General features: G+C 41.0%; 2 protein-coding genes across 6 annotated transcripts; both read left to right on the forward strand.

Annotated features, from left to right (window-relative positions):
• Window positions 1-1,313: 1,313 nt before the first annotated feature.
• ggt7 (gamma-glutamyltransferase 7) lies at window positions 1,314-11,397 on the forward strand. 2 transcript variants are annotated; one of them, XM_008413879.3, is made up of 18 exons: window positions 1,314-1,611; window positions 1,731-1,896; window positions 2,218-2,382; window positions 2,498-2,757; window positions 3,018-3,244; window positions 3,428-3,579; window positions 4,161-4,278; window positions 4,377-4,444; window positions 4,835-4,908; window positions 5,090-5,283; window positions 6,494-6,581; window positions 6,905-7,032; window positions 7,141-7,229; window positions 7,320-7,472; window positions 7,564-7,678; window positions 7,773-7,910; window positions 7,997-8,096; window positions 9,393-11,397. In XM_008413879.3, exons 4-18 carry the CDS (start codon window positions 2,538-2,540, stop codon window positions 9,563-9,565), a joined length of 2,037 nt encoding a protein of 678 aa, XP_008412101.1. In that variant the 5' UTR covers window positions 1,314-1,611; window positions 1,731-1,896; window positions 2,218-2,382; window positions 2,498-2,537; the 3' UTR covers window positions 9,566-11,397. The 2 variants fall into 2 exon arrangements, with proteins under 2 accessions (XP_008412101.1, XP_081465197.1); XM_081609071.1 differs by lacking the exon at window positions 1,314-1,611 and having other exon boundaries at window positions 1,694-1,896; window positions 2,218-2,757.
• A 538-nt stretch (window positions 11,398-11,935) lies between these two features.
• ncoa6 (nuclear receptor coactivator 6) lies at window positions 11,936-26,630 on the forward strand. 4 transcript variants are annotated; one of them, XM_008413880.3, is made up of 17 exons: window positions 11,936-12,063; window positions 15,478-15,815; window positions 16,254-16,409; window positions 16,505-16,627; window positions 17,032-17,160; window positions 17,249-18,052; window positions 18,195-18,317; window positions 18,869-20,135; window positions 20,220-20,338; window positions 20,487-20,965; window positions 21,056-21,292; window positions 21,438-24,390; window positions 25,191-25,241; window positions 25,338-25,368; window positions 25,747-25,788; window positions 26,022-26,155; window positions 26,248-26,630. In XM_008413880.3, exons 2-17 carry the CDS (start codon window positions 15,518-15,520, stop codon window positions 26,292-26,294), a joined length of 6,993 nt encoding a protein of 2,330 aa, XP_008412102.2. In that variant the 5' UTR covers window positions 11,936-12,063; window positions 15,478-15,517; the 3' UTR covers window positions 26,295-26,630. The 4 variants fall into 4 exon arrangements, with proteins under 4 accessions (XP_008412102.2, XP_081465196.1, XP_008412103.2 ...); XM_081609070.1 differs by having other exon boundaries at window positions 21,062-21,292; XM_008413881.3 differs by having other exon boundaries at window positions 17,032-17,154.
• The last annotated feature ends 136 nt before the right edge of the window (window positions 26,631-26,766 follow it).

Here is a 26,766-nt window from a genome sequence, read left to right on the forward strand (position 1 = left end):
AAATATATATATACATATATATATACATATATAAAAAAAGAAACTGAACAATAACAGTAACAAGAATAAATACTCAGGTTAAGACCTGAATTCTGTGTCATTATTTTAAGTCTGACTCTGACATTAATTTCTGAATGTAATTAAACATCACCAAATGCAGGAAGCGATACATTAGTTGTTCTAATAATGAACAAACAATTTGGCATTAAAAAAATATTGTTAAATAAAACGGGTATCTTCATTTATATGTTTTAACTTATTAGATAACATTTCAAACTTTATTTTACACACCCTAACAATCGAGGGCTGGTTCTGCTTATATTGTTGGAGACAACAAGGTGAATGTAGTTAAGAAACGGTTCAGGAATGAAGCCACATTATGTGAACAGATGGGTGTGGCGATCAAGTGTAAATATTGTCTGTAGATCTGGGCGTTGTGTTCTTGTGTGTAACACTGACTTAAAATAGTGTGCACAAGAAACTCAATACAGAAATCATGAAAACACACACAATTATGCTGAAAATAAACACCCAAAAGGAACGGCACAAGTCTCCATGATTTCTTTTTGGCGGTAAGGGTGATATTTTTTGTCAGTCTCAGGTTTAATGTTATAATGTGGCCAGGGGCAGTTACATTAACAGCGCCATAGAGGAGTTCCTCCTTCTGCTTCCCTGCACAAAGCTAATAAAGCAAATTAAAAGTGAAATAAAACATGAAGGGAAATTGAGGGAGAGGCACTCTGTCACAACTGTGCTTTTAAAATTTAACATGTTTAGAGGAAAACCAAGAGCTAGATAGACATTTTTGAAATTTGGATAAAAAATTATTTAGATGGGAGTGCAAAAGAGTATATTACTGCAAATAATATTGCCATAATGTATGGAGAAAAGTGATTATATTATGCAGACATGGTATCTTCACATAAGCTTTCAGAAATTTCTGCACCATACATAAAAACAGATGTCTGTTTTTTTTGTATTTAAATGATTTAAGCCCTGCGTTGATACATTGAATGACATCTGTGTCTCCCAATGAAGATCAAAACTGAAATATAAGCTTGTATTTTGGAGTTTATTTATTTGTACGTCGGGTTCCAGAGGAGTTGTCCTGGGCAAAAAGCCCAGGACAACATCCCAACCTAGATGTTGTCCATGTCAAAAACCAACTATTAATATAGCTGCTACCTGTTTTTTTTTCTTCTCATCTTGTTTTCCCCTTGGGGAACAAATAATAAAAAGAGAGAGAAAAAGTAGCAGTAGACCGACATCTGAGACCTTTTCATTCTTTCCTCAGGTGTGGGAGAAGAAGACAATAAATAAAGGGAGGGTTTAAGGCTGAGCAGGTTTATGCACCTGCTATGACGTGCTTATCCACTCCAGCAGGTTAACCCATACTCCGAGGCAGCAAGTCCAGGAATCGGGCAAAGAGAGTTCCCTCTCTTATTGCAATGATGTAGATAGGCGAAAAGGCGGGGGATTTATGTCTTTCAGAAACAGATTTCAGTGAACCTTCAAGGCCTCGAGCTCTTTTCCACTGAAGTAAGTCTGACGTTGGTATAAAGAAGACGACCAGAGCCCTTTGGCTATTTTTTTGCCTGACAAATATTAAAGGTATCCAATTTTACCGTCTTTTTTTTTTTTTTTACACTCAAATGTATATTTAAAACTGGGTGTTCAAATTCCGATAATTATCCTCTAACAAGTCCTACCGGTTGTCCGACACTCAATAGGAAGTGAACTTCAGCGTCGAGCTGCGGCTGCTGTCTGTCTGCGGGGAGGGATTCGGTCGCTGGGATGACTCCGTCCTTCCTCCTCACCTGCTTCGCATAAAAACCTTAAAAAAAAAAACACCGCCAAGGAATGGCTATATTGAACAACATGTATTTTACGACAAGGGTAAGTATTATTGCTTCACACCGATCCTCTTAGAAGCAGTGAAAGATGAGTTAGCTTGTAGCAGCGCGGTAAATAAACAGCGCACGAATTTAACCTCGGAGTTTTAACAGGTAATATTGCTGTTGTTTCTATTAATAACAAACTCGTTTTTTTTACTTGACTCTTCCAGGAAACACGTTGTCCTATGTGCAAACATTAGCTTTAGGCGTTAATGTGTTTTATTAAATCCTACAAGACGCAAGCTCATCGTAGTTGTATCAAGGAAACTGCTTATCTAAAACTAGTCAGTCAATCTGCCTGTTTGTTTTTTTTTATCTCCAGGTGGTAGGAAAATCACCATCATTGGAGCTACAGACGGATGCTTTGGCCTAATGAAACGTTTCCCAATTATACCCGGCTGCAGTGATCTTAGATGTACCACAATCACACTTACAACTACAAATCCCTGCAGGATTGGGATATCATGAGAATTTAAAGAAGCTTCAGGTTCCGGATTTGCAGTCCCTCAAAAGAGGAAATCCATACATTTCTCATTACCTTTTTCTTTTTTTTCTTTTCTTTCTTTTTTTTTACAAACATGTATTTCTTGGCCTAATTCAAGAATTTAGAAAACCAAGTCAGCACAAGATCCACTGCAAGTCATGCACAACCCTGCTCCAGAAGCTGTGGCAGCCTATCCTGGTGGAAGTGGGGTGGACAAGGATGCCAACCAGGAGACAACCTTGGGGAGCGCCTACTCTCCAGTGGACTACATGAGCATCACCAGCTTTCCCCGGCTGCCTGAGGATGATGTGACGTCTGGAGAAAACACCCTGAAATCCCGCAAAGATGATGACAACGTCCTGAGCGAGCAAGACACAGGTAGGGCACAGGAAGTCACGTCAGGAATCATTATGCAAAATACTTCCTAGCTGAGCGTATGGTGCTTGTTAATTTAAATCTATTTTTGGTACCATTGTAATAAATCACTCACACAGGTTCAGTTAGTTCTAGTTTCACTACATAGAGTCGTAATTTAGAAGTGAAATCTAACACCAGTTTTTTTTTTTTTTTTTTTTTGTGAAACACTGCGTCCTCTTCTTTTCTCACTTATGGCTGCTTTTCATTTACGCTTTACTCAGACCCAGATCTGTTTCTGAAGTCGGCTCGCCTGCAGCGTCTCCCGTCCTCGGCCTCAGACTTGGCCAGCCACGATGTCGCCTCGCTGCGGGAGACCACCGTCGACCCTTTCACAGAGGACTGCGCCTGCCAGCGGGACGGGCTGACGGTCATAATCACGGCCTGTCTCACCTTCGCTACCGGGGTCACTGTTGCCCTCATCATGCAGATCTACTTTGGCGATCCACAGGTGCTGACCTTTTGCTGCTTCCTGCTCATTCAATGAACAACAGCGTTGCATCACTTCTGTTTCTCTCAAGTTAATAATTAAGAGATTACGGATTGCGTATCTGCTTGTCTACACCCGTATAAGCCATTTCATAATAAAGGTGTGATGAATATGCCTCCTTTTGTTGTCTTTTTATGTTTTCAGGTCTTTAACCAGGGAGCGGTGGTGACAGATGTAGCTCAGTGTACGTCTCTGGGGTTTGAGGTTTTGGGGAAGCAGGGGTCCAGTGTGGATGCTGCCATCGCTGCCGCTCTCTGTTTGGGAATTGTACACCCTCACACCTCTGGCATTGGAGGGTGAGTTACTTAAACTTTAGTTAAAAAACAGCAACATGAAGATTAAGGAACAACACAGAAAGACCAAAAACAAAGTTTTGGCGAGGTTTGAAGAACATTCAGGCTATAAAACATTATAAAAAAGCTTTTTATATCTAACTGAGGGACATGCAGTCCATCATTTGAGTATAGGAAGAGACTGAAAACGTACCGTCCAGCCTAAATTGACTGTCAGGGTAGAAAAGCATTAATCAGAGAAGCTGCCAAGAGGCCAATGGTAAAGCTGAGCTAAGCTGCAGAGATTTACGGCTCAGGTGAGAGAATTTGTCGATTGGACAGTTGTTAGTCAAGCACTCCACAGATCTGGCCTTCATCATTGAAGAATGGCAAAAATAAAGCCACTGTTGAAAGAACAACATAAGAAACCTTGTTTGTACTACTTCGCCACAAGGCATGTAGTGGACATAGCATGTATGAGGCCAAAATGTAATGTTTAAAAGCAATAATTATACAATCAGCACTACTTTTTATCTGTTCATCACATGCTTTATATTTGCCTCTGTCTTGCTTGAACGTCTGCGTTGTGCTCTTTTGATGTGTAGCGGTGGCGTTATGTTGGTGCACAACATTCGTAAGAATGAGACAAGAGTGATTGACTTCAGAGAGACGGCACCATCTGCCATTCAGGAGAACATGCTGCTCGCAAACCTCGACCTTAAAGTACGTCTTTCTTCTTCATGTCAGCCTGCTAGAAGTGAGAGATGAAGGTCAGAAGCTGCTTTCTGCTGCCTCTAACGTGTGGTTTTCTTTTTTTTCAGTCAGGGTTGCTAGTGGGAGTTCCAGGGATGCTCAGTGGGATGCATCAGGCTCACCAGCTCTACGGCAGGTCCTTATACAGTTTAAATTATTTATTAAATCTGTTACAAGCCATTATACTTTGCTTTCTCCATTAATCTCATTTTTTCTGTTGAAATTATTTTAATAAAACCAAATATTTTGCTTTTATTCTATGTTTTTTTTATGTGTTAAGTTAACTGTAACAATATGTTTTTAAGCTGTGATGTTCAGACGTAAAAAAACAAGATCTGGCTGTGATTTCGGAGCAAACTTGTTGCTTTTGCAGTGAAATTGTTGCCTGCTGTGTTATCACGTGCCAGCTGCCTCTGCTGTTGAACAGTATTTTATTCTATCTTGCTTTATCAACTTAAAATGATTAACTAAGGATTGTTGGCGTGACCATTAAGTTGTTTGTTGACTTAACATTTTATTTTGCTAGGATACCATGGAAGGATGTTGTTTCCATGGCAGCAGATGTAGCCAGAAATGGATTCAACGTTACTCACGATCTGGGTAATTATAGATTATTATCATGCCAGACACCGGGTGCAACTAACTGTCATTACAGTTGCTCCTTTTTTGCAGACAGAAGCAAAGCACCATGTTTCTCTCAAACAACATAAAGTGAAGGCACACAAACTTTAGCTGTAATCTCATCTCTCTCTCTCCCTTTCATTTGTTTATTGTTTTGCAGCGGAAGCTGTGAATAAAGTGAAGAATAAGAACGTGTCCGATGCATTTCGGGATTTGTTCCTCCCCAACGGTCAGGCTCCACTCTCTGGACAGTTCACCCGACGCCTTGATTTAGCAGACATTTTGGACGCGGTTGCAGACAAAGGAATATCAGAGTTCTACAATGGGAAGCTGGCACAGGAAATGGTGGCTGCAGTAAGGAAGACTGATTTCTGTCTGATTATATTAACAGTCATGAATTTTGCATAGTGTCCATACAAGATGAGTTTTGTTCTGCAGATATCAAAAGTCTAGTTGCACCTTCATTTTATTGTATCATTTTATTGATTTTATTGAACACTAATGTCAAAATGGGAATTATTGTTAATAATATGGTTATTACTGGTTGCACAGGAATATTATAAACAAAAATGCTATAACATTTTCTGTATAGCCTGCAGTTTAACACATTTATAATACACTGTTGTGTTGCACCATGCTCTAAAGAAAGTTAAAGATTTTGGTGGCATTCAATGATAACTACTGATTGTGTAGCTTTGATGAATAAGATGCAGATTAACCTTGTACACATGATTTGAGAACAACTTTTCTGCATTAACACTCCAGAAAGTTTCATTTTGGTCTCATCTGACCAGAGCACTTTTTTTTCCACGTTTGCTGTGTCCTCTTCATGGCTTATGACAAACTCCAAACAGGACTTCTTGTTGCTTTATTCTGACAATAACTTTCTTCTTACCCCATAAACACCAGATTTGTGGAGTGCTTAACTCACAGTTGTGTTGTAAACAAATTGTCCCACTTGAACTGCTGATCTCTGCATCCCAGCTCTGTAATCTTATTGCTTCTGAAGGCAATCGGTTGCAGTAGGCTTAATTAAGTTACATCAATGGAAGGGTGGCTGAATACATATTTTTGATACAAAAAAGCTGTTGTACAACCATGTATCATTTTCCTTTCTCTTTGTTGATCTCTGGCCTATTGGTCTGTCACATAAAAACCCCTGCTGAACAGTGGGATTTGATAACCGACTTTTCAATAAAATGACCTACACAGAGCTGAATAAATATCAGCGTATAAGAAACAAGCAAACCACTGATCAGTTGATATTGTCACCCAGTTGATTCAGTGACCCTGACATGACCTTTAAAAGTACTCTACCTGGTGTTAAGCTGTGTGTTTGATTAGCGAGGCACAAACACACTGGAAGAAGACTTTAGCTCGATGATAGATAACATACTGCAGTCAGTTGCAAACACTGGAAAATCTTGTTCCTCATCGACATCTTGAAAGGTTTGTCTCTTACCGCAACTTGACAGAAAGAACATATTTAACTCTAACTGGTGCAATATGTTTTGGAAAAGCAAGCAATATAAGCATATTTAACCTAATTCTAGCTTTGTAATAGGTGAAAGCAAAAGACGGCGTGCTGACGGAGGAAGACTTTGGAAACTACAGCACTGTCATACAACAGCCAGTGGAAATCACCTATCAAGGTAAATGTTCCTTATTACCCATCTGAGCAGTTGGAGAGACACTTTCAACTACAATATTCACTTGACCTGGTATAGACACTTGTTTCTACCGGTCCTCTGTGTTTCCTGGATGATTCTAGAATGAGTCCATCCTTGACTTTGGCAGAAGTATCATTGATGCTCTTTTTTACCTGAAGTGACCTGTTTTTAGTCTAGGAATCCAAATTAAATGCAAACACCGATCGTATTTAGTAACTACATATTTTAGCCCCTTTTATTATTTGATTTGTTCGTGTTTGATATCATCATGTCTTTAATATTGTGATCTGTTGGTGTTTTTGAAGGACATCATATCATGGCCGCCCCAGCCCCACATGCAGGTGTTGGATTGATCACTGCACTCAATATTCTTGAAGGCTACAACATTACCAGCCAAGTGCCCAGAAGTAGCACCTACCACTGGATTGCAGAGGTAAATAATAATATATATATATTTAAATTTTGATTATAGAGTATAACCACTTTGTATGCTGGACTGATTTGTGTTTTCTTCTGTTTTATTTGACAATAACCTCCCCAGGCTGTGAAGATAGCATTGGCCCTTTCTAGTGGGCTGGGAGACCCTATGTTTAACGATTCGGTCTCAGAGATTGTTGATAAGATGCTGAGGTATAAATGAATCCACCTTGTAAGAAGCCAAATTATTCTCTCTCTCTTAGTAAAACATCAGTACAGAACCTCTTCCCTTTGGTCTTCCAGTAAACCAGAGGCTTCCCAGCTCCGAAAGATGATCAACGACTCCCAAGCTTTCTCGGTCAACCATTACTCTTCATCATTTCCAATGAAGGACGGTGCAGCAGCCGCACAGGTCATGGTTATGGGCCCAGATGACCACATTGTTTCAGTCGTCAGGTACGTCTTATTGTCAGTTTGATAACTAAAAAACCCCCCAAAAAAACAAATTATTAAAGTTGCAACACATTGTATTTTTATTTTCTTTTAGCTCGCTAAATAAACCATTCGGCAGCAGGATAGTGACTTTGTCAGGTATTCTTCTAAATAGCCAGATCCTGGACTTTTCGTGGCCTAATGAAACACTGAGCTCATCACCTAACCCTGTATGTATAACTTTCAGCTTGACCTACTTCTTCATTAAATCATTTGTTGCACCATCTTACTGCTCTTATCTTTACGTTTTCCTTGTTGTTGCAGCACAACCTCATTGAGGCTAGAAAAAGACCCATGTCCTTCCTGATGCCCACAGCGGTGAGGCCGGCTGTGGGATTATGCGGCACATATGTGGCCGTTGGATCCTCCAACGGAGAGAAGGCCCTCAGCGGCATCACACAGGTTAAATATTCACCTTTTAGTCCTGTTACACGTACAGCTCTCTCTTAAAATGTATATTTATTACAGTTCATGTAATTCCTCCACAGGTACTTATGAATGTTCTCTCTTTGCGCAAAAATATGAGTGACAGTTTAGCGTATGGCAGACTCCACCCACAGCTGGAGGACAACATACTCCTGGTGGACGGTGAGTTTTTCCTCTTCTGTCAGGTTGGGCACAAACATAGTGATACTTCCTCTTTAGGCCAGTGTTAAGGTATCATATTGGGATAAGCTACATAAGTTAGAAAAGTTAGAATGTATATTTAGAAATAAGTTGAGTCTTTTCGATCAAGTGTCAAGTTCAATTTAACGTGTTCAGAATGATTCATTTGTCTCCACAAACATTAACCTCTCCTGCTCTAAGCATGTACTGCTACACATTGTTACTGCATAATTTATTATGCACTCTATATAAAGTAGAAGCTTGCCTCTGGCAAACAAAAACACCAAGTGTCTGTGTCTATACCAGCAGTTACCAGAGCTAAGCAAACATGTTGAAACGATTTTAAAGGCTTTTATTAACTTTTTCAGACATTTAGACTTTCTGGGATCTTGCAGTAACTCATACATTTTTGTTTTACTGAAGTATAAACATGACATGAGACTGAGACCCATGTATCTGTTCTGTAAGATGGACAATAACCCATATTCTTCTTTCCACCATACGCACAGAGAGCAGGATGGTATCATAGATAGGAAAATATCAACAAACATCACTGTTATAAAACTGCAGCACCTGTATATAGCTATTAGCTGCTTTCCATATGCGGGTCTTTCCTGTCCTATCACATGCAAACACACCGGTTTACTATACTATTACTGGGACTGTAAGAAGAATGCACTGTGGTCAGCTGAGAACAAACATCAGCTTTTTTAGCACTCAGACATTCTAGGTTTATCTGGCTTGAAACAAGGAATTTGTATGTAGAATAGTACCACAGACCGCTATTTAGTATGGTGGGGGATCTGTTATGGTGGGGGATCTGTTATGGTGTGGGCCCGTTTCTCTTCTGAAAGCTGTGGAAGCCTTGTTTGACTGCACAACATGGATTATTTAAAATACCAGGAACTTTCAAATGAAAAGGTAGGATATTGTGCCAGAAAATATAAAATGGGTCATCATATGGTCTTCTGGTAAAAATTTTTATTCTTAACACATGGCCATATAAGCTCAGAAATGTAACAAAAAAGTATGCCTTTTCTTAAAAGCTCCGTTTCAGATTATGCTCCCGCACTAAAAGATTAACTTATTTGAAGGCAGGGTTGCCATAAAAGTGTCCAACAGTGTAAAATACCTCATAGAGACATGCAGTACAAACAATCCAAGCAAGTTGTGATTGCTACACTCTTTGTGAGCGTTATATTTGAACCACATAAGAAAAAATATCTTAACCTTCTTGTCGTGTTTTTTTTTTTTTTTCTTTTACTTTATCTACTACAGCTGAGTTTTTAAAGGACGATGTGGAGCTGCTGGAGGCAAAAGGGCACAATGTCGAATGGAGGGACGTTCTTTCGTTGGTGGAGGGAACACGGAGAACCAATGATCTCATCATCGGGGTGAAAGATCCCCGCAGCGCCGATGCCTCCGCCCTCACTATGTCCAACATGCCTTAGTGCATTACTTCCTCCTTACTGCAACAGTAAGAGCAAGTGGTTTTTAATGAGGAAGAAAGGAGGCTGCTTAATAAATAAAACGACAAGCTAATCCACTCTCCAATCATCTAACAGGAGAAACACATGCAGGTTTCCCAGAACTAATCTGGTACAAATCTGACCCTCTTTTAGAATATTAAATTTTAAAGTAGATCCACTTTAATGTTGATCATAGTGCACCTACTTTCTCAACCTCAAGGACCGTCCTACCACAGTGTACCCACTTGTAAAAGAACACACCCATCCCAGAAATGGTTTAAAAGTCAGCTGCTTGTATTATACACAGTAATGTAAAGTTTATTATTGAATCAAAGTGAAACAGAAGCATGAGCGGTTGGTGAAGTTATGGGAACTATTTTTTTTTTACTACTTAAGTTCCCGAGTTTTGCACTAGAAATGGCTTTCAGGAATTATGAGTGAAATTCCTTTGGAAAATAATCAGTCTTGCAAGCACTCGTTTGAAAAATGAAGGGGTATGCCAGACCAAAAAGTCATCATTTATAACATATTTGAATCACCTTTGCTTACTTTGTGATTGCATTTCACATAGGCACCAAAAGCTTAGTGGAAACGTTTACACCTGTTACAAATCCTTGCTGCATCTCACCTGAGAAGGAGCATCTCAGACTAAACTAACAAGCTCCCCTGCTCTTTCTGTGGCATGTAACTGTGATTCAATGTTACTTAGTAAAGCTGCTGGAACTGGAACTGTTGCGTTGGCTTTTTGGGACCATGCTTCAGACTAGAGTGCATCCGGAAAGTATTCAGATAACTTCACTTTTTCTACTTCTTGTTATGTTACACCCTTATTCCAAAATTGTGTCGATTTAATCTCTTTCCTCAAAATCCTACACACACCCCATTATGGTAGTGTCACATTTACAGAAGTATTCACAGCATTTGTTTAATACTTTGTCGATTCGCTTTTGGCAACGATTACAGCCTAAAATCAGTGTCTGCCTATCTTTAGGCAGTTGAGCTCATTTTTTGCAGTTCTTCTCAAGCTCCATCATGTGGGAGGGGAGATGTCTGCAGTTATTGTCAGATCTCTGGAGAGATGTTCGGTCTTATTCAAGTCTGGACTCAGACAATTATTATTTTTTTGGTTTTCTTTTTTTTTAAATGCAAAACTCAAAAACGTTTTTGTACATTGTCTTAATGGAGTATTTGTGTGTAGAATTTTGAGGAAAGAAGTATATTTAAAACAATTTGGAATAAGGCTCTAACACAATAAAATGTGGGAAAAGGGAAGTGCTGTGAATACTGCACGGATGCACTATGACACTGAAAAGTTGTTACATCCAATTTTAGACTAAATTCTGTTCTTTTCTCTTCTCTTTACCAAGATATTTTTATTAAGTTCCACAGGTCTTAGATATCAGTTAAGTGTTTGATGAGTGCAATTAAACTAATCCTGTAGAAACTGAATATTTGCATTTTCTTAATTTGAAGGTTATGTGGCTGGATTCTTTCTAAATAATTTAATATGGTTTCTGTTTTTAAGGTAATGTTTATTTGACTGTATACATTATTATCGTTTATTTAGTTTTATTAACACATACCAATCAATGCTAATTATTTGTGTACCGGTGTAATTGTATTAGATTGTATTTAAGGTATGAGGAAAATGTTTTTGCATACTTTATCACTGAAATGTAAATGCCAATCTCAATTAGATCAGTTTTAGTCTTTCATCTTTTCTGGGTGCAGTGCGGTAGGCACACATTTGCACAACTGATGTCTGGGCAAACAGTTTGCAGCCATCCGTCCAAACAATAAAGAATGTTTCACTAGTTCTTTCTTTCTGTTTTTCATTTAAACAAGATTTTAAAATGATGACTGCAGATTTTAACACACTGAGTTGCAACATAAGGATGTGATTGTGAAAAACCGGGCAGCAAAAATAATTACATCATTTTTGATTGAATAATTTTGATTTTTCAGCATTTCAACCTCTGCTCATCTCATGTTATCCCCCCCAGAGCCCATTGTAGGCTCATATTTCATATTTTTGGCCGCAGACTTTCTGAAAAGGGGATTGTCAAGAATTGCCATCAACATTAATTATGATCCATTTTTATTTTTTGTCTTTAAAAAGCCATCAAAAAGTTTTTTGCTCAACCCCATGAAAATTGGATTCACAGCTTATGAATAAACATTTGAAGGGATTGCAACGACAGCAAAGGAAAGGCGTATTTAACACACATACAAGACATCGATATGGCGAAAATAAAATTTGAAAACATAAAATATCCAGACACACACGAGGGTTAAATAAAGCAAATTGTATGTTTGTTTTTTTAACGACGTTGTTCAAGCTTTTACCACAACTGGAGTTTTATTTTGGAAAGCAACATCGGAAGTCATTCTGTTAACCTGCTAACGAGAATCATGTTTTGTTAGCCTTCCTAGCAAGCAGATTTCAACTGGTTAACCATATTTCCTCACGATTATGTGTGGTAAGGTGTTTCGCTCTAACTAATTATAAGGTGTGGAAATTTAAAATGAGTGAATTTTTCAGCTAAGCGTAGGCGCTTGAATGCATTCGTGTTGAGTTACCTTCTCTGTTAGCTGGCTAGCGGTTGCTAGCTGGAATTAGCTGTAGTTGACGGAGACGCTAGGATGAACAGTTTTGACTTCCAATTTGTATATCTTTAAGCTGCATCACCTCAAACCTAAAGATGTGGGGTGTAGACATTGTCTACTATTGGTCAAATGTGCACAACCACAAATGAAACTGCATATGAGCGTTTGCGTCGGAAATTTCGTTACCTTATATTTGCGTTAAGGCCCATACTACTGCTGGGCCCCATCATCATCATTCAATCAAGCTGGACCTCGTTTAAAGTGCTCCATTTAAACAGTGTCATATTAACTGACTGGGGGTAGAAACCACACTGCACTGTACATCGACAAAAGACGCTTCTAAAATTGAGATATATCTGCTTTGACAGACAGAACGTCACCGGTCAAATTGATGTGACCTACAGGTGTGTTTAGTGTGTGCTGCTTCTGTCATAATGTGATTTTATGTTTTTCTTCTTGCTTTCATTATTAAGAACGGTCGATGTACATTAATAAACACATGTCTATTCGTTTTAAATGTGCAAAATTTTCCACTGGCTCTTGATTTTCCCTATGTGGCCCCTCTTTGGAAATTGCGATCATTGTAAAAAAAAAAAAAAAAAAGAAGAAGAAAAGCAAAGCACAGCTCCTCACTTACTGTAGATACAGTACTATACGCTGCTTGAAACTTTATATGTCTTTATATGTAACAGACTTATCCAAGTTTAGGGGTAATTTAGTCAAATATTTCCAACCTTTGAGTGTCAACAATGCTCGTTTAAATGCGCAATTATGTTTAAGTTCATACGCACATTCAGTGTCGATTTTGGCCCATAATTTAGTCCAATATTTGTTATTTTTACCAGTATCATCCACAGTCCAAAAATTGAATACATTTTGGCATTAAACGTGAAAATTCCTGACACCTGGTATATAACAGGCGTTTCTTAGTGCTTCTCAGTCCTTTGCCACATCAGTACCACACACACTGATATGACCATTACAATATATTTACGATGTAATGTGCAGCCATAACTGTGTGTGAGATGGCAGAAGAGGGATTCAACACTTTTTTGTTGCTAAAGGGAATAATGTGGAAACGGAAGTAGCAACACCCATTAGTTTTACTACAGAAAAACGGGAGAGATTTAGTTACTAATCCAGGAGTATTGCATTCCCTTTTTAAGCATTGTGGCTCCTTTAATGCTGCCTGGCTACCTGGGCATGCAACCCAACCAATCGACCTACTAATGTCAACATGTTGTGCTTGCGTTACTCTAAAGAGCAACACAACAAATGGGTAATGTCTTGTCCAATAAAACTACTTCTTAGCTTGTGGCTATTAAATTTTAAGTCTTTGTTTTAAAATCGAAATAATGACGATCAAACTTTATGCATAAACTGTCTTTATCAACATTTGACTTTTGCAACAATTTGAATAATTGTGTTTTAGAGTTTAGAACAATAGATTATGTTATTTATTTTTGTTTTACACGAGTAAGCACCTTATTTGTAGTGAAATGCTGGTATTTTTTACTCAGTGTCGAATCCAGAGAATCTGTTGCCTGTTCATTCCTCCTTTCAAGTTATTACTGTGTGGACATTAAATGTAAAATGCCTGATAATACTTGGTTTAGATAGACAGACTCCAGTGAATGTTGAAGGGGATGCTGCTTGATTAATGACAGCCCCTTCAATCAGCAATAATTCAGATATAGCTGAGTTCTGATCTACAGAGGGTCTCAGGACAAATAGTTCTGGTGTGATTGTGCACCAGAAAACTGCTTCCCTTCAGAGGCTGTGTGTAAGGCAGAGCAGATCTGTTAACACAATGCATGTGGGTCATCTGAAACTTCATCAGCAAATCTCTTGAGGAACAGAAAGTGAGCAGATCTACGGCTTCAGCCAGCACACTTAAGTCTACCGGTACACATTTGTTTGATATCCAAAAAATTGACGAAGAAAAATATATTTACTAAATAGGAAAAAAAAAAAACATCAGGTAATAAAAAAGACACATTGGGTTCGGGCACAGAAATAAAATCTGGTCAATTGATTTCTAGTCTTTTAGCTTTTTGGTTGATTGAAAACAGTGAAAGGAAACGTGCAAATTCTGTAAAATCTAGCATAATAACCCAACCATGTCAAGGATTCCCTAGTAGGATGTCAGACAAACAGTGTGATTTTATCTTTTTAGCTTGCTAATTACTTAAAGCAATATACAGTAGTCCATTAACAATAGATATTCATCTTTCCTTTTGTAATCATTTAAGCACAAAAAGAAAACATTTCCTTCCATATTGTTATAAGCTTCTAAGTCTGTATTGCTGCTTTGATGTGGCAGCCATGTTCTGACTTTAGAGGACGTTGGTTGTTGTACTGCCAACCTGGAACTGAAATAATATACCCTGTTGAGTACAGCATATATCAAGTTCAGGTTTAGGATTAAACCACTGTGAATGAGCCAGTGTTAATGCTGTAATCCGTGTCAGAAATATGTGGGATGCACGTACAACATTTTACAAGTACGTGCCAATTGTATTCCAACTACTTGAGAAGTGTTGAGTCCTCAGAACTGCGCAGAAGGTTTTTCATCTGAGCTGTTGCGGAGCTCGATATTGGAAAAAGTGAGTGAGATTGTTGAATATTGCATTGATACTAATTGCAGTGAAGGCACAATTCTACTGCTGTTATTTTTCCTTCTGTCATGAAACTGCTCGTCCTTCATATCTTTATTCTTGGTCAATAAAATCGACATCTTCTCCAAAGGTCCAGGGTGGAAAAAGTCCATCCTGCTGGTCAAATATAATATCAGAATCTGTGGCCACTGAGAAATTGTAGCCTACCAAGTATGTCATTCATTCAGTCAGTCCCTGACTTTGTTATAAACTTTTTGTTTTTAGCCCACCTCCCCTAAATTAGGTCGTTTGATGCATTTTTAGTTTTTGTGAAGCACTTTTTGTTTTTTACCTATCCAAAGTGCAGTATAAGTGTTTTTGCATATTTTCTTTGCGATTTTGGTTTTGTAAATATTAATGTTGCTTTAAAAATTGTTTATGTCAACAAGTCATTTCTGATTGCTATTAACTTATTTTGATTTAAAAAAAAAAAAAGCTGAGCAGTGAACAGCTCCAGTTTCTCTCAGTGTTGGCTTGTTTTTTTTTTGTTTGTTTTTTTGGGAATAAATAATATGTTTGACTTGGTCTTACTTAAATTTTGTGTACTACAACCTAGTTTTTTTTACATTTTTGTTGCCTTTTTTTTTTGTAAGATGTTCTAACCTGAGTCTTTATTACATGTGACTGCAGCTTAAAGCGGTTCAGACGCCACTCCTAGTACAGGCGGAGGATGGCTCACCAACAGACCCCGCCTGACGTGTCCCAGAAGGCTGAGCACCTGGAGTCTGATAACGATTCAGACAGAGACTCAGGTGTTGGGGACGATGCAGTCGAAGAAGCTGATAGTTGCCATGAATGCAACACAACTGAAGTAGACGAAGTTAAGAAGGCAGACGGGATGGAAGAACACGGTGTAAAGAACGAGGACTCCACAGTATTTGTTGCCTTTCAAGGCAACATGAACGATGAGGACTTGGCTCAGAAACTTGACTCGGTTCTCAGTGGGATACCCAACATGCTTAATATGGGTTAGTTTTTTTCTTCTTTTTTTTTTTACAAAATAAATGTATTATTCAGAATCAATTTTCCTCTGTTTATAGTGGCTTATAATGGAAAAATGGCTTTGTTTTCCCACAGTTTTTATTATGTTTCCTTCTAACTAGGTGGTTTTAACTTTCTTAAATTTTAAGGGCTTTCATATTCTTGATAAGTGTCAAAATATAACATGTATAAGATTTTGTATTAAAAATATTTACAGTGCGTTGCACAAGATATACAAGCCCTAAAAACTTTGACAAGTCGCACAATTTGTTTCTGTGAGCTCTTGTATGTTCTAGACTTTTTTATCCTTCCATCTTGTCTTTCTATAACACATGTGAGAAAAAAAACTACATTACGATTAGATGAAATGTAATAACTTTATTAATAACTAATTAAATATATAATATTTAATTATCATCTTTTAGGCACTGATAAGCTGCAGCCACAGTGTGTAGAGCCTTGGAACAGCGTCCGTGTTACCTTCAACATTCCCCGAGACGCAGCAGAGCGTCTCAGACTGTTGGCCCAGAACAACCAGCAGCAGCTCAGAGACCTGGGTATTCTCTCTGTGCAAATAGAAGGTGACAGAAGCATAACTCAAACATGGGTTTCTTTGGAAATTTAATGAACATGCAAATCCATATTTACTGCTTTTCTTTTACATTTTATTATTCAGGCGAGGGAGCAATCAATGTGGCTGTTGGACCAAACAGAGGACAAGAAGTAAGGGTGAATGGACCAATTGGTGCACCTGGTCAGATGAGAATGGATGGTGGCTTTCCAGGTCAGCCTGGTCCAGGTATGGGATTGTTTCAATTTATAGCAACAGATTATCCAGTGAATGAGAAACTATACATCACAGAAGACATCCGAGTCTGAGCAAGTTATAAAAACAATATAAATGTTTTTTTTTTCTTTAGTTTTATTCAGCATTAACTTTTTTTCTTCTTAGCTATTGTTGTGGTTACTTTAGAATATTGATTTTGATTGATTTGCTTACAATTCTTCGCAAACTCTTCATACCCCTTGAGCTTATTTACATTATGTCACATTACAGCCACAAACCTCAAAGTGCTTTTTTGGGTTTTATGTCATGAACTTGCACAAAATAGTGTATGACTATGACATGGGGGGAAATATGTTTGTATGTTTTTACAGTTGGTGGCATTATGATTGTTTTTTGTTTTTTTTTCATCCTCCAAGGCGGGGTAAGGATGCCCAATCCGTCGATGGTTCCACGTGGGCCTGGCATGGTGGGTCAGCCTATGTTGCCAGGCAGCAGCGGACAGATGCACGCTCGTGCACAGAGACCACCTTTACAGACAGGTTTAGGTCTTTATTTTCGCTTCATCTACTGATTGATGTTGGAATTGCGAATACATTACAGCACTTGCATAACAGAATTCCTATGTTGTCACAGATGTGATGGACCCAATGATGATCCAGCAGCAGCAGCAGCTTCAACACCAACAGGGCGCTGCTCATGCTTCAGCCCCCATGTCTGCTCAGGCTGCTCATCACATGCAGGCTCTGCAGGCAGGCAGACCAATCAACCCTGCCGCACTGCAACAGCAGCAGGCCCAGCAGCAAGCTCAGCAGCAGGCTCAGCTCTCCCAGCTCGGACCTCGACCTCCATTCAACCCCGCGGGCCCAATGGGTGTGCCTCCTGGCTGGAATCAGTTGCCCTCTGGCGTACTACAGCCACCAGCAGCCCAAGGAGGCCCTGCCTGGAGAAAACTCCCCCCTCAAAACCAAATGGTTCAACGCCCACCATCACTGGCTACAGTTCAGACCCCCAACCACCCCCCACCCCCGTATCCGTTTGGTAGTCAGCAGGCGGGGCAGTTATTTAATGCAATGGGACAGGGCCAGTTACAGCAGCAACAGCCTGCAGGGATGGGGCAGTTTGCTACGCCGCAGCCTAAAAGCCAACAGGCAGTTCCAGGTGGTGTCGGTGGACCGCCCAGACCCCCGCTTCCCCTACCGTCAACGTCTGGACCACAGAGCAACATCACGGCCAAGTCACCTGGATCGTCCTCATCTCCGTTTCAGCAAGGTTCTCCTGGGACGCCTCCTATGATGGCTCAGAGACCTACGACTCCTCAGGGGTTCCCTCAGGGTGTCGGCTCACCAGGCAGAGCGGCTCTCAGTCAGCAGGGCAACATGCAGCAAGGATTCATGGGAATGCCCCAACATGGGCAGCCGGGAGCCCAAGTCCACCCTGGTGAGTAATTGTTGGTAATGGCTTCTTTTTCTTTTTGGTTTCCATGCATGTTAAAGGCTGCAATTTTGTTTTTATAGAACAATCGCTTTAAAGTTATCATTTCTAATGTAATGATGATTTCTTGAATAATTACTGATTGCAGGCATGGCAAAGCGTCCTATGGGCTTTCCAAACATGAACTTTGTTCAAGGTCAGGTGACTGGCGGCACTCCAGGAGCCCCTGTAGCAACTCAGCAGCTGCAGAACCAACAAATGACTCACACAGGTAAAACATAATAATATAAGATAAACTCAAATGACACTACAGAAGGATGGCTGTATGATTGGGGGAAATTGATCATATTGGTGTAATGTAAACTATATTTCATTATTCTTCACTCAATATTCACAATTTCTTTTGGATTTGTCCTTTTTCTTATGTTTTATTAGATTTGTGTTTGAGCAAGAAGAAAATAATCAGAGAAAGACGACTGGCGACATTTTTAAAAATATGCATTGCTATAACAGTGTTCAAACTATTTATTTGCATGCACTGCATAAAGAGACATAACCTCATTCACCATAATTACGTCAGACCAAACTTTTTGTTTTAGGTTAGTTAGCATTAACCAAATTTCCTAAATATCAGAGTAATAGTGGACATTTTTTTTATCATTTATTTTTAATTTGCGGAATGTCACAAAATGATTTGCCAAATTTGCACAAAGGTTTGGGTTGTATAATTTGAGATGTAAAATATGAATATGTTTGTGTCATAAAAAGATATTAAAGTAATTTCTACAATCTTTTATATACATTTTTTCTGTTTCAATTTAGGAGCCCAGCCAGCAGCATCTACTCCAAACTCGATGCAGGGACCACCCCACATTCAACCCAATATAATGGCTGGTCAGAGTAGTATGCCGGGTCCACCCCCTGGCACCACAGCTGGGGCTAGTATGGGCCAGCAGCAGCCTGGCCTCCAGACCCAAATGATGGGCCTCCAGCATCAGGCCCAGCCTGTGTCCTCCTCCCCCAGCCAGATGGTTCAAGGCCAGGGTGGAGGTCAGACTGTCCTTTCAAGGCCCATTGGTCAAGGGCAGAGAGGAGGGATGACCCCACCCAAGCAAATGATGCCACAGCAAGGCCAGGGGGTGATGCATGGGCAGGGTCAGATGGTTGGAGGCCAAGGGCATCAGGCCATGCTCCTGCAACAGCAGCAGCAGCAACAACAAAACTCGATAATGGAGCAGATGGTTGCCAACCAGATGCAAGGAAACAAACAGGCATTTGGAGGAAAGATTCCACCTGGGGTTATGCCCGGCCAGATGATGCGTGGCCCTTCCCCCAATGTTCCTGGTAACATGCCTCAGTTCCAGGGCCAGGTTGGCCCACAACAGATGACTCCACAGCAGCAGCAGCAAATGGCTCAGATTCAGCAGCAGCAGCAGTTACAGCAACAGCATCAGCTGCAACAGCTGCAGCAGCAGCAGCAGCACCAACAAATGAACCAACAACAGCCTCAGCAAATCCCAATAGCTGGCAATCCTAATCAAACTATGGGAATGCATGGGCCACAGATGAGACTCCCTGCTGGCCATCATCTCATTCAACACCAGCAACAACAGTTTCAGCAACAAAAACAACAAGCTATGTTGCAGCAGCAGCAACAACAGGCCGCTCAGCAGCATCCACATGTCATTGGAGATCCAAATAGTGGGACAGGGGAGTTGGGTGTGCAGCAGATGGTCCCTGATATGCAAGCTCAGCAGCAGCAAGGCATGATGGGAGGCCCCCAGCATATGCAGATGGGTAATGGTCACTTTCCAGGTCATGGCATGAACTTCAACCCACAGTTTGCTGGTCAAATGCCAGTTGGAGGACCGTGTGGACAGCCAGGTGGCTTTCCTGTTAGCAAAGATGTTACACTGACCAGCCCACTGCTGGTCAACCTACTGCAGAGTGATATCTCAGCAAGCCAGTTTGGACCAGGGGGGAAGCAGGGAGCTGGTGGGGATAATCCAGCTAAACCCAAAAAGAAGAAACCACCCCGAAAGAAGAAGCCCAAAGAGAGTGATGGACAGCAGCAAGTAGAGGGACTTGGGTAATAACAATTATTTGTTACAGTTATGTTGAATGCTTAAACTGGTTATTTTGTCAGATGGCTCATTTTTGTTTCTCTTCGCAGTGGCCTTGATGGGACTGTTGGCATGGAAGATGCAGATTTGCCTAATCTAAGTGGGGAGCAGGGTTTGGGTTTGGAAAGCTCTGGCCAAAAACTCCCCGATTTTCCCAATAGGCCTACAGGTACATTTTAATAAAAAAAAAGAAAACATTCAGTACAAATTTTCAGTAATTAGTCAAACAATTATTACAGCTGCATACTCTTATAATTTATAAAATTGTATTATATTTGTTATTAAGTTATGACTATGACCCTCCTTGTTTTGAATAGGCTTTCAAAGTCAGACTGGAGAACAGAGAGTTCTGCAACAGGTACCGATGCAATACATACAGCAACAACAACAGCAGCAGCAGCAACAACAACAGCAGCAGCAGCAGCAACATCAACAGCAGCAGCAGCAACATCAGCAGCAGCAGCAGCAACATCATCAAATGCAGCAAATGCAACAGCAGCATATACAGCAACAGCAAATGCAGCAGCAAATGCAACATCAAATGCAACAGCAGCAAATGCAACAACAACAGCAGCAGCAACAACAACAACAACAACAATTGCAACAAATGCAGCAGCAGCAGCAGATGATACAAATGCAGAATCTTCAGAATGCTCAAGCACAGCAAGGGATGCCAGGGTCACAAACACCAGGACAAAGTCAACCACAGATGCATCAGCTGCAGCAGCAACAACAACAGCAGCAGCAACAACAGTCACAACAGCAACATCTGCAACAGCCCAGCCTACAACAACAGGTACACGTATTGTGTGACTTGATGGTATTGTTTCTTGTCAGCATCAAAAGCTGTATCTCGTTCCTAAAGTTTGTCTCTACATTCCAACAGCAACAGCAGCAGCAGATGATGATGATGATAAAGATGCAACAGGAATCCAAGAATCGCATGCCCATGCCCCCAGGAGGGCAACTCCCTCCTAGAAGTTTAGGCAATCCAACAGACGTGCAGAGGCACCCCGTTTCGCAGCAGGGAAACATGCCTGTAATGATTAACCTTCAAGGCCACGGTGGTGTCCCACCCTCACCAGACAAAGCCAGGGGGATGCCCCTAATGGTGAACCCACAAGTAAGGCTTAATGTTAATGGATTTAATACAAACATTTATATCTAATAATCAAAAGATAACTTTTGATTAAAAGTGCAGCATCTTTTTAAAATTCTGATTTTAAAAAATCAGAATTTTTTAAAATGCTTTCTAAAATCTTTTCCAGCTTTCAGGTGCTGCACGAAGAATGTCTCATCCAGATGTAGGGCAAGGACCCCAAGGCAGTGGGTCTGAGGAGGTCTCCACTGGTCCCCACACAAAGCAAGACAGGCCTGCTGGCTCAGAAATTGGAGTTCAACCTGGAAATGGGACACAGCAGATGGTTTCCAGCCAGACTGTCAACCCTCAAATGATGAAGCAAGGTCCTGGTCAAACATCGATGCCTCAACATACAGGGGCCAGTCCTCAGCAGCAGTTAACCACTCAGCCCCAGCAAGGAGGTCACATGCCTGGCCTTCATTTTCCCAGTGTCCCAACATCCTCACAGAGCTCAAGACCCAAAACCCCAAACAGAGCAAGCCCTAGGCCTTACCACCATCCCCTCACGCCGACTAATCGACCACCAAGCACTGAGCCCTCAGAAATTAACCTTTCGCCTGAGAGACTAAATGCCTCCATTGCAGGGTTGTTCCCTCCCAAAATTAACATTCCTCTTCCTCCAAGACAGCCAAACCTTAACAGGGGATTTGACCAACAAGGTTTGAACCCAACAACTCTGAAAGCCATAGGCCAGGCTCCCCCTAGCCTAACTCTGCCAGGCAACAACAATAACGGCAATTTAGGAGGAAATAACTCTAACAATCAACAGTCTGCTGGAACCGGTGTAGGGGTTTTAGGTGCCAAGCAAGACAAACAGTCTGGGGGTCAGAATAAAAGGGCAAGTCCTAGCAACAGTCGTAGGTCGAGTCCGGCTTCCAGTCGAAAGTCTGCCACTCCAAGTCCAGGAAGGCAGAAGGCGACAAAAAATACCATGAATTGCCCTCCTCACCAGCAGCAGATGGTTAACCCGCAAGGACAAACCATGATGCTAAGTCCTTCCTCTGTACCACAGAGTCCAGTATCAATGCCTTCTCAAGCTGGCGGGGCCATAGAGACACAGCAGAGCCAGAGCTCCCTCCATGGTATTCATGGCAACCCTGTTGATGGATTTAGGGAAAATCAGGGAATAATGCCACCAGAGCAGCGACCAATTGCTCAACCTCCAGCCCAGACACAGCAATTTAGAGATTTATCATCGCCAAGAATAAGCCCTCGTATGCCAGCACATCAGGTTCTCAAACCTGATGTTGAAACGCAGGCTAACACAGTTGACAGACCTCCAACACACCTAGCAACTGGACAGGACTCAGAGGTCTCACCTGCTCTTAGAGCAGCTCCAACATCCCTTAACCAGTTACTGGATAACGCAAATATTCCAAACATGTCACTTCGGCCCTCGCAAACAGGGAATGACAACAACAAGTCTGCTTTGGATCCAGACAAACCTGTATCCAGCAGTTCTCAGAACGCAGATAAGTCAACGTCTGTCGTTACTACAGCCGCTGCTCCTGCTACTGCCGCAAATGAAACTCCAGTTGTACCTAGATCTGCTCTAGTTCCTACCAGTGCTTCTGCCTTGCCACCTACTTCAATTCCAAGCTCGCACCCATCCACTGCTGTAAACTCCAGTAGTACCCTTAGTCTTAAACACAACCCATTACCTAGCTTTGTAAATTCAAATGTAAATCCAGCAGCTACTCTTACCAGCTCAGTCTGCACTAACACTAATGCCAATCCAGGTCTAAGCACCAGTATGCCTACTTCTGGTCAGAACACTTTCGCCTCCTCTGTTAGTGCCAGTTCTGCAGTAAACACTGCTAGTTCAGTGGTCAAACCAAGCCCCGGTCCAAAACCTGTGACCAGTGTTCAGTCAGTCATACAGATCCCCGCGTCATCTAGTAACATTTCCCCCAACCAGATAACAGTGTTTGTTACATCAAACCCCATTACATCTGCCCCCACTTCACAGGTGCCAGCATCAATGGTGTCCACCATGGTGGCCGTCCCTAACAAGAATATAAGACCTCAAGACATCCGGCATCAGAACTCTGGCCCTCGACCTGCACAATTTATCACCACTACACCTGTATTTATTAACCCAATTTTCCAGGTCCCAGCTTCCTCTGTGGCTCCTAATTCAGGAGTCGTATCACAGTCTGTTACCATGGTGGGGTCCTTACAGGTCTCAGCTGCAAACATCCATCTTTCTCATGCCCCTAGCTCCTCTCAAACAACAGGGGCTACAATGACAAGCACTCAGTCTAACAGGAGTGGTCTTGGACAGGTCCACATAACCACTAGTATGTCGCCAACAGGGCCAATTAGTACTCTTGTAGCTCCTCAGCAGTTTAACCAAGGAAGCATCAAACCAGAAACTCCAAGTGAGGTGAGTTCCTCTCAGAAATCTGCTGTCGCGGCGCATCAGCCTTCTCCCCACCCAGGCCCGTCTGTATCGGCTTCCTTTCAGCCACCTTTGGCTTCTCCACCTCCTTGCTCCAGCCCCATGGCTGTTCGAAAGAGTCCTGTGCCTCCGTCCCCTACTTCCCAAATGAAAGTAATGCCCACATCAGCCTCTGGATCCGTTTCTGGCAAAGGCGACTCCCAACAAACTACTGTAGAAAGGCCCCTGCAGGGTCATACAGGGGGTATCCCACAGCAGGTCTTTCTACATCCTGCTAATCAGACTGAAACACAAGCTCCTCATACTACTGTTGTTAGTTCAAATAATAATCCACCTGTGGTTTCTAATGAAATCCCCAGTCAAGTTACAATTCCTACTCAGATTGTTGGACAGGCTCCTGCACCAGTCTCGGTCTCAAATCAGCCACCACCTGTAAATTCTCAAGCTCCCGTTGCGACTGTAGTTGGCTCCGGGGTTTCTACAGTCCCTCCCATACAATCTTCTGTAACATCTGTTCTTCCGATTGTTGCTGCAAGCGGACCCGGTGAGGCTTCCCACATCACCTCCTCACCTACTGGTATTCCCAGTGCAGTTCCAGCAAGCCAGACAGATGTCCCAGCTGCAGAACCTTCTGTGCCGCCGCCAGCAGCAGCAGCTGAATCCACCCAGGCCACCCCAGGTACATGCCTAGCAAGTCATGAAAAATATTCATCTTGTTAGTGTACGTATTGTCACCCCTGTGTTCATTGATTTTTGGATTTTGGCCCTAAATGGGGAAATTTAGGGCTATTGTCTGCATATGCATACAAATTTATTGGCAGCCATAGCAAAGATTTATAAAAAGAAAAAGTATATTGCAGCACCATTATTTCCCAATATGTGGAAATTCTAATATCTAATCATTTTCATTTAATTTCAGTACATTAATTGAATTGACGGGGGGAAAAACTGGGTAGAGATTTTTTCTTCTTTTATTTTACAGTGGGATAGTTGTTTCTACTATCTACTACTAATAGATAATTAGTACATTATCTATCTTTATGTACTAATTGACATAAAGATAACTGCAGAATAAAAAAAAAAATCACCTAACGGTAAATAATTGGGGGATGAATGAAAATTGTCACAAATTACTTAAGATTTAATTATGTTTCTAGAAAAGCTGATTAACTCATACAGTTTGAAAAATTATTGAGCTACTTTTATTTTAAAGAAATTGATAAGGAACAGTTGTTTTTTATTTAGTTTGGTTTTTTTTCTACATTTTTGAAATTTTCAGTATGTTTAATTAAAAAATTGATTTTATGCAAATGTATTTAAAAACTATTTAAACATTTTATCAGGGTGCCAACAAATTTATCTGCTACTATGCACATGATGTTGCTTTACTTTCACACACACACAGCTTCTTGTAGCTTTTTAAACAGTTGTGCATGTAGATGTTTTCCATCACTGTAGATGTTTCTCCTCATGTTTCAGCACCTCTGCAGCCAGAAACCTCACAGGAGCCTCCCTCGACTGAGAAGACGGGTAACTGATTTTTTTCCTTTCAGAAGAAAAAAACAAGCGTTAACATTTTTGGAAACTTTAGAGTCCTAATAGATCACTTGCTCCTGTGTTTTTCAGGCGAAGACACCTCAACAGGTTCAGAGCAGGGGTAAGGCTACAAAATTATCGTTGCTGTCCTCTCTGCTTGTTTTGGGTGGCGGGGCTTCTAAGCTGCCCGCTTTTTTTAACGTTAATTTCACGGAGAGCAAAACCAATCTTGGGAGATTCTTGGGGATTTCTGTCTCCATTGAAACAATTTGGAGGTATTTTTGGTTGACCATTGGGGTACGTGATGAGCGAAGGCCTTCGAACTTGGTATGTATGATTAGCATGAGATTATATGATATTTAAAGCATGTCAAATCAAAGGCAGATCATTACCACACGGCTGTATCTCCACATTGGGATTGTCATGATATGGTGAGGTGGTAAAAGTGTTTGTTCAGCACAGTTGATAGTTTACCGCTGTTTTTCCACTTCTATCACAGATGGGCAAAGAAAAGAAAGACGCCCATCAACATAGTCCCAAGGTATGTATTTTGACATGGTTGTGCTGCAAAGACAGAAGCAGTGATCATGTCGACGTAGTCGGTGGATGCTGTTGGGATGAAGATGGACAGTATCTGTGGTAGATGAGGAAAAACAGCAGAGTCCTCTTTGGTATTACAATGTTGAGTAAAGCAGAAATGGTTGCTCGTTAGTAACAGATCCACGTCCTGTTTTTTCTCTCCTTGTTTGTTGTTTGTCTTTGTGGTTCTCCCAGAGCTGCTGTGGAGAAGCCCAAGGGGCCAAGCAGACGGAGCTCCCGAGCCGAGAAGGAGGCGGAGGAGGAGCCGGCGGTAGACAGCGGCATCAGGAAGAGGTCAGCCAGGCCTGGAACCAGTGCTGCAGTTAAAGGTACAATAATCACCGAAGGGACGTTTCGAAGTCGGTATCTTTCACATAAGACATTCTAAAGTTTTCTCTAACCGACGTATTTGGTTTTACAGAAACCGCAGCGAGCCCCACCCAAGCCAAACGAAGGAAGTCTAAATAGGCACAACGGTGGTCGTTTACCTGTGAACTGTACTGTAAATGTTTTTGTTTTCTGCTGTGAATCAGTTGACCTTAGTTTCTCTGGCTCAGTATAAAACTTAAACTAGAGGAAGATACTATGTACAGATTGTTTTATGAAAAAAAAATAAAGCTATTGTTTTGTTGATGCTTATATGTGTGATTGTAGCTAGAATGTGTGTATACAGTTTGTGTGAATGTGCTTTTTTTCCTATAAAATGCTGGATTAATCATGAAGATTGATAATGAAACTCACCATTTACTGTATGATTAAGTTGTAAAATCAAATTAAATTTTCTACTGCTTTTGTTCTGTGAAATGACATGGTGGTTCTTTTTGTCAATTATGTTGAATTTGATTTCGGATTTTTTGTGACCAGAATTGCTTGTGCTTACAACTGTGTCCTTTCCGCCCATTTGATGGTTTATGCTTGTCCGAGATAGGGTCGCTAAAGT

The sequence above is a fragment of the Poecilia reticulata genome, chromosome 7, assembly GCF_904066995.2.
Source record: "Poecilia reticulata chromosome 7, P_reticulata-male-v2, whole genome shotgun sequence".
Lineage (NCBI taxonomy): Eukaryota > Metazoa > Chordata > Actinopteri > Cyprinodontiformes > Poeciliidae > Poecilia > Poecilia reticulata.

Bases quoted from the DNA above. Each gene is read 5' to 3' on its own strand.
- ggt7 (XM_008413879.3), top strand. From the start codon at position 2,538: ATGCACAACCCTGCTCCAGAAGCTGTGGCAGCCTATCCTGGTGGAAGT. The intron at 3,580-4,160 runs GTGAGTTACTTA...TTTGATGTGTAG, and splicing joins CACACCTCTGGCATTGGAGG to CGGTGGCGTTATGTTGGTGC. The intron at 4,445-4,834 runs GTCCTTATACAG...TTATTTTGCTAG, and splicing joins GCTCACCAGCTCTACGGCAG to GATACCATGGAAGGATGTTG.
- ncoa6 (XM_008413880.3), top strand. From the start codon at position 15,518: ATGGCTCACCAACAGACCCCGCCTGACGTGTCCCAGAAGGCTGAGCAC. The intron at 21,293-21,437 runs GTAAGGCTTAAT...AATCTTTTCCAG, and splicing joins CCCTAATGGTGAACCCACAA to CTTTCAGGTGCTGCACGAAG. The intron at 25,369-25,746 runs GTAAGGCTACAA...CTTCTATCACAG, and splicing joins TCAACAGGTTCAGAGCAGGG to ATGGGCAAAGAAAAGAAAGA.